Raw genomic sequence first — 6,400 nt, forward strand, 5'->3', positions numbered from 1 at the left:
GGCCTAGGTTTCTCACTGCGTGGGAATTCAAATCCTCGTTCCTCCTAGCAACTTTTTTTTGGAAATTTTTGGCTTTTAACGGCATTTTTCGGGGATTTCGGAGTTTTTTCGAATTTTTTCGCTATAATATTGCGAAAATAGACAACTTTTCGAACATTTCAATGCAATAAAAATTTTTGGTCGGAGTCCCCCTTTAATTAAATCCTTTAATTTTGGGGTTAACTATACTTCAGGGATGTTCGAAATTCGGAAATTCCGATATAGCCGGAATTCAAGCTTCTCGAACTACGGTACATTAAAGGCGCCCGCAGAAAGCACCCTTTTAGGTCTCGAGCGGATTTACATTTTTGTTGAGTTTTCGAAACTTTAAAAACTCAATTTTTCACAAATTTATCGGGATTTTGATATGGGAAAGTGTGATTTTCAATCGAAAAATAGTTGATAATCGGAAAATTTCGAAATTCTGAAAATCGGATTTTTCGACATTCCGAAAATTTCCGAAAAATACCTTCTCAACATCACCGTGCAACATGAGCGAGGTGAGGCTAAATTGGAACATTTTAGCTCGCAAAAATTGGGTTTTTTGTGATTAAATGCGAGATTGAAAACAAAAAATAGGTTTTTTGGAATTATTTAGGTCGCAATTTGAAAAAAAACTATTCGAATTTTTCCTCTGACATCTTCTAATACCTATAAACGGTTTCATACATATGCCGTATTGCACGTAACACAGGCAAATGAATGTGAACGACGACCAGAATACGTATTCTTGTACAAAGCCAGTCGACGTCGTCGCCGTGTCACACTTGAACTAACCTAACGGTGGTCAATAATAGAAAAGGCGCAGACAACAAAAACGACTTCTTAAAAATTTTTTCGGGTACAAAAATCGAAAGATCGTTGAAAACTCCATAAAGAAAAAAGATATTTTTGAGAAAGTCGTTAAGAAAAAAGAGAAAACTTTTGTCGCCCCGGCGCCTTGGAAAAGATTTGGTTGCCTAGGTTTTCGAGTTGCTAGGAGAAAGGAATTGCAAAATCAAAAAGAAACCCTTTGAAAACACATTGAAGGCATTAGAAAATAAAGGTTGAAAGCGGGATATATCTCGTTTAAATTTTTCTTAAAGGTGCAGAAGCGAAATACCGTATTTTTTGAGCTAATTTTCTCAATTTTTGACGATTTTCATCAATTTAAGCGATGTACAACTAAAAAACGATGAAAATTGTCGAAAAATTGAGAAAATATGCTCAAATACAGTGGTTCGCTTGTGCGATCTGAAGAACCTTTTTTTCACCAGGCAACGATATAATAAAGAAAATCGAAAGAGAAAAAGACACACCACCGGAAAGTAGGTCACAGGTGAAACAGAAGATGTTCACATCGAAACGTCTTATATATCTTTATAAAAGATTCAAAAGTCACATTAACTTTATATTAGACAAAGTTCAACTGCTGAAAACGGGAAATTGGTATTTAGAGAGAGGGAGAGAGATTGGGTCGCAAAAATCGTCTGTTTTTTCCCTCCCCGTTTCTTCCTTTTCTTCTCTAATCGACTCTCTCGATTTCAAATGATCCATAGTACTACACCAGGCTAGACTTGAAGTGTGGTCTGTGTTCTAGCCTGGTACGTGTAGTTGGTCAATTATTCTTCGGCAAATACTGATTAGCTAGATGATCTTTTGCTAAATGCTCACTTGCTAAATATGCTCATTTACTAAATTTTGATCATTTACTAAATAGAGGATTTGTTCAAATTGAAGGCTTAGGCTCAAACCCCTTACCGGAAAACAGGTGTTTAAGCCTAAGCCTAAAATTTAAAGCAAAGCCGGAATCTTCTGTAAAAAATTCAGTCAAAAAGTACTGAAGTTAGCAAATAACAGCAAAATTTCCACTTTTTCATTTTCAGCAAATGAAATTTAGCAATTGAGAATATTTTAGCAAATGAGCATATATAGCAAGTGAGCATTTAGCAAAAGATCACCAAGCTAATGAGTATTTGCCTTATTCTTCTGATGGGCATAGCGGAGAAGAATGACCAAATTAAACTATTTTTAAGTCGAAATTACCGTAATACTACAATAAAATTAGCGGTGGTCTCGAAGCGACAAATCAGGATTTTTGGATTTTAAAAAAATTAGAGAAAAAATCATAAAGAAAAACTTGAAAAACAAGCGAAGCATTTGTAGTTCGATGCATCGCCATCGAATTCGTTCGGTGTATTTGCATAGAAGACGTCCTCGTCGTCGGAGGTGGAAAAAGAAAATGAGATCGGTATCTGGATAGCGATTTAAACGGTAGATAGGGTCTAAGAAATGCGGAGGATTTCTAGGGAAATTTTCTGGAAGAATCCAGGTATTCGTTCCCTTTCAAGAACGAACGAACTACAAAGCACGGGTAGGTTGATCAACAAGGTTTGTCTGCGTCTCTCCTCGTTTTACACACTATTTCGTTTGTGCCCAAACTGTGGTTTATAGGAGAAGACACGGAAAATATGACATGGAGAAGGGAAGAGAGTGATAAGGGCAAATCAGTTTTGTTTTGAAATTTCGAAATCACAAGGAAGTTTGAAATAGGTCTCGGGCGGAAATCTCAACTCGGAAATTAAGAAAACATTAACTTTCTAAACAAATAAGCAATTCATTGGAAAGAAAATCTCAGAAAATCTGGACACTCAGACACACAACACACATTTTGGGGCAAAAATGAGAAAAAAATACGATTTTCAGCCAATTTTAAAGGAATTTCGAACCGTGAATCATGAAAAATGTTCCAAAATTCATGAAAAACAGGTGAAAATGTCCCGAAAATAACCCAGAAAATGTATTCTACGCTAGACAAGCCGATTTTCGTGATTTTTAGAGAGGAAAATCATAAGAAATGAACAAAAATATATGAAAAATACTGGTGGTTCAGAAATAAAGCAGATATGATAAATAACTGGGAATTGACATAAAATACAGGGAAATTTAGTGAGGGACGCAAGAAAAATACGATTTTCATGATTTTTAGAGCTAGAATCATCGCAGAAAATAACCCAAAAATACACTTTCTGACGCTAGAATTGCCATTTTCAGTCGATTTTTTAAAATTTTTTAGTGCTAAAATAATTTTTTTAAAATGAGCAAAAAAATTAGGGATTCAGAAAAAATAACAGACATAAATAACTGATAGTTGACATGAAATACGGGAAAATTTAGTGAGGGAGCAACAAGTATGAGAAAAAAGGCAATACTTAGAACTTCATGTGACAGATGGGCATATTGTGATCGGACCACTTCTCAGAAAAACGACGATCGATTCGCTTCTTGACGAGCTCCACTTGATTTTTAACACGTCGGCTGCTTGTTGCGCTTTCTGGCTGAAATTGAAAATTTTGAAATTCTTCATTCATTACAAAAAATTAAGGCTCACCATCATCTCAAGCGTTGGCCGACATCCTTCGCTAGAGCATTGTACATTCTTTCATAGTCTGGCTTTGCAGCAGCTCCTGTTGATCGCCGATTTTGGCTTGCTGCCGGTCTGCTCGGCTTAGAAGATGCTGCGATTTTTCTGACTGGCTCCTCAGAAGAGCAATCGCTATCGGAAGCAGCAATCCGTGCTCTTCTTCTAGGCGGTGGCACCTCCTCGTCATCAATATCGTCATCAATGTCAAAAAGACTCGGTTTGTGCTCCTTACGCGGGGATCTTCTAGGTCCACTACCACTGAATGGAAGAACATCATCGTCCTCGATTCCTGAGAAGTCATCAGCTTGTTTGGGTGATGGTTCGGGCTTGCGTCTGAAGCTGGGAAGCGATGAAGTCGTGGGAATATTCTTCGCTCTTGTTGAAGGCATCATCCAACGATTCGAAGATGAAGTTGGCGCTTGTCTTGCTGACAACATACTGGCAGAAGCACTGCTTTTCACATCGGCAGGTTCTTTGACTTTGAGCGGGAGATCAGATCTTGTAGCTTCTCCGTCTGGTTCATTTCCACATACTCGTTTGACATTTCTGCACTGGAACATATCATCCGAGATTGGTCCAAATACCTCTGATTGATTCCGGATTCGTTTCCACATGCGACATTTCACTGAAATTTTTTGATGAAAAACTACATTTTCAGTTGATTTTCGGGCATTTTCAGGAGTCTAGAGCTCGGCTGTTAAGCTTCAGTATAAAAAAATTTGGAGGGTGTGAAACAGACCCTAGATTGAAAGCTTTGTATTTACAGAATATTTTGAAAATTCCTAGTTTTTCAGCTACCGTCAGCTAGCTCACAGGGCCCTTCTATTAGAGGTTTTACGATATTTGTAGATTTCTAAAAGACGTCCTTTTTTCGGCCGTTTCTTCACTGGAAATGTGAAAAAAAGCAGGGTCCTTCAGAAGTCGGCAAACTAGGAATTTTCAAAAAATTCTGTGAATTCTAAGTTTACAATATAGGTCTATTTTATCTTCCAAAATTTCAAAGTGATCGGAAACTTGACAGCCGAGCTGCAGACTCCTGGAAATGCCCGAAAATCTATATACCTGTATTAGAAGGGCCCTCTTCGAAATGTGTTGTTTGAAATTAACAATTACCGTAAGTTTACAGTAAAACATACTCCAAAATTTCACAGGATATTTTCTGAAACACAGTTTTGTTTCACAAAAATTTGCTTAATTTGATTTTCGCCTAATTATATACATTTTTTTTCGAGAAAAAACGGCCGGAAAAATAGAAGAGTCCCTCTAATAGAAGAGCCGGTGGTACCTTGGAACAACAGAAGAACCGGCCCTTCTAATACAGGTTTAACAGTATATATAGGTATTAAAATTGTATGTCAAACTTACAACACAATTTCCAAATCCCACATTCTTTCTCAATCACCGCTTGTCTATTCATCTGCGGCGCTCCCTCTAGATATGTCTGTTTGCAATTATTGTCAAGACTGGCGTACCCATAAGTCTTCCAGAAGCTCTTGAAATCGTGTTTCCCCTTTTGAAGAGGCCATTCGCTTTTCATATGTCTCGGAATCCAGATGTTCTTGAGATGATCGTGATAAATCTGCACAGTCTGATCGCATTTCTTGACAATAGCGTTGAAATCTTTGAGACACTCGAAACCTTGTTTATTGCTCGTCGGACGGAATCGACAGAATTTCAAGTCCATATAAACCGATATTCCGATGGCTTCCTCGTTCTTGTTCCAGAATTTTGACTTGTGTCCGAATATGATTAAACGGTTGTTGACATAGAAGTGAATTCCACACTCCTCTCGATTTTCTACATGCAAACCGATCACTGCTTTCATGGATTTGCCCTTTTCAGCTTTTGCCACAGCAATCTCTGTCTCGCATATTCTTATATCCGCATTGTACTTCACCAGCTGTGTTCGAGCCATTCTTTTCCTTTCCGAGCCTTCGTCGTGACGATTTTCTTCGTTATAATACTCGGCGTTCTCTGACAACAACAGTGTTTTCTGTCGCTCCACTGAAGTTGAAATAACTAGGGAACTGTCTGAGCATGATTCCAAGTTACACTTCATGACCTATATTATTAAAAATCCCATAAAATTCTGATTCGGAATATGCTTTCTGTTTTTGCAAAACGGCGGTGAGCTGCGAGAAAATTAGATCACACGATAATTTTCAGTTGATTTTTAGGCTGTGTTTGACTTTTTAAATTTGAAATAAATATATCACGTGTCTCGCGCCAATTTTGAATGGTAGAAAACACTGACAATTATATTTTGACCTAATTTTCTCGGAAGCTCACCGCCGTTTCGCAAAAACCGAAAACATATTCAGAATAAGAGTTGCATGGGCTTTTTAATGATATAGGCCATGAAGTGTGATTGGGAATCATGCCCAGATAGTTCCCTAATAAGATTATAATAATAACCTTATTCCTCTGTCTAATTTCAATGCTTCTTGCGGGACCGAAAGTTCGAGGGTGGGCGGAGCTTAGCATGCATTTTTCGTAATTGTATTCCGGCCTATTTTTTATTTATTTTTCGATAAATTTCATCGATTTTGAACTTTTTTAATACAAAAGTCCTTAAATCGCAAAAAATTCAGTGAAATTCGAAAAATGAATGCTCCTTAGAGGTTTTCGCTAATATTCTTGCCTGGCGCCGATGAACCTTCTGGCCGAAAGTTTCTTTAAAGGCGCGTCGACCCCACACCTCAATTGAACGTCACCAGAGTCATAATTGACAAAATCCAGAAGCCACGACAGGCTAGAAGACGGCTCAGAGCAGACGCGACCAAAATGCTTGAACATCTCGGAAAGAATAAAAGACATCGAGTGAATATGGTGAGTCTGAAATCGTGTTTGATCTATTTAATATTTCATTTAATTCGTTAATTAATTAATTTTTTGTCTGCAAAATGACGCTTGGTGTTTCCTTAATTTGAAAAATGTTTTTTTTTTCAGCGAGCGATT

The 6,400-nt window shown here is 37.6% G+C and overlaps 1 protein-coding gene across 1 annotated transcript; it reads right to left on the reverse strand.

Annotated features, from left to right (window-relative positions):
- Nucleotides 1-3,238: 3,238 nt before the first annotated feature.
- Nucleotides 3,239-5,501, reverse strand: CBG03544 (the record flags this gene model as incomplete). Its single annotated transcript, XM_045244387.1, has 3 exons — nt 3,239-3,356; nt 3,455-4,067; nt 4,808-5,501. The coding sequence occupies 3 exons, from the start codon at nt 5,499-5,501 to the stop codon at nt 3,239-3,241; spliced, it is 1,425 nt and encodes a 474-aa protein (XP_045092423.1).
- Nucleotides 5,502-6,400: the final 899 nt, after the last annotated feature.

This window comes from Caenorhabditis briggsae (assembly GCF_000004555.2).
Source record: "Caenorhabditis briggsae complete genome, chrIII, whole genome shotgun sequence".
Taxonomy (NCBI): Eukaryota; Metazoa; Nematoda; class Chromadorea; order Rhabditida; family Rhabditidae; genus Caenorhabditis; species Caenorhabditis briggsae.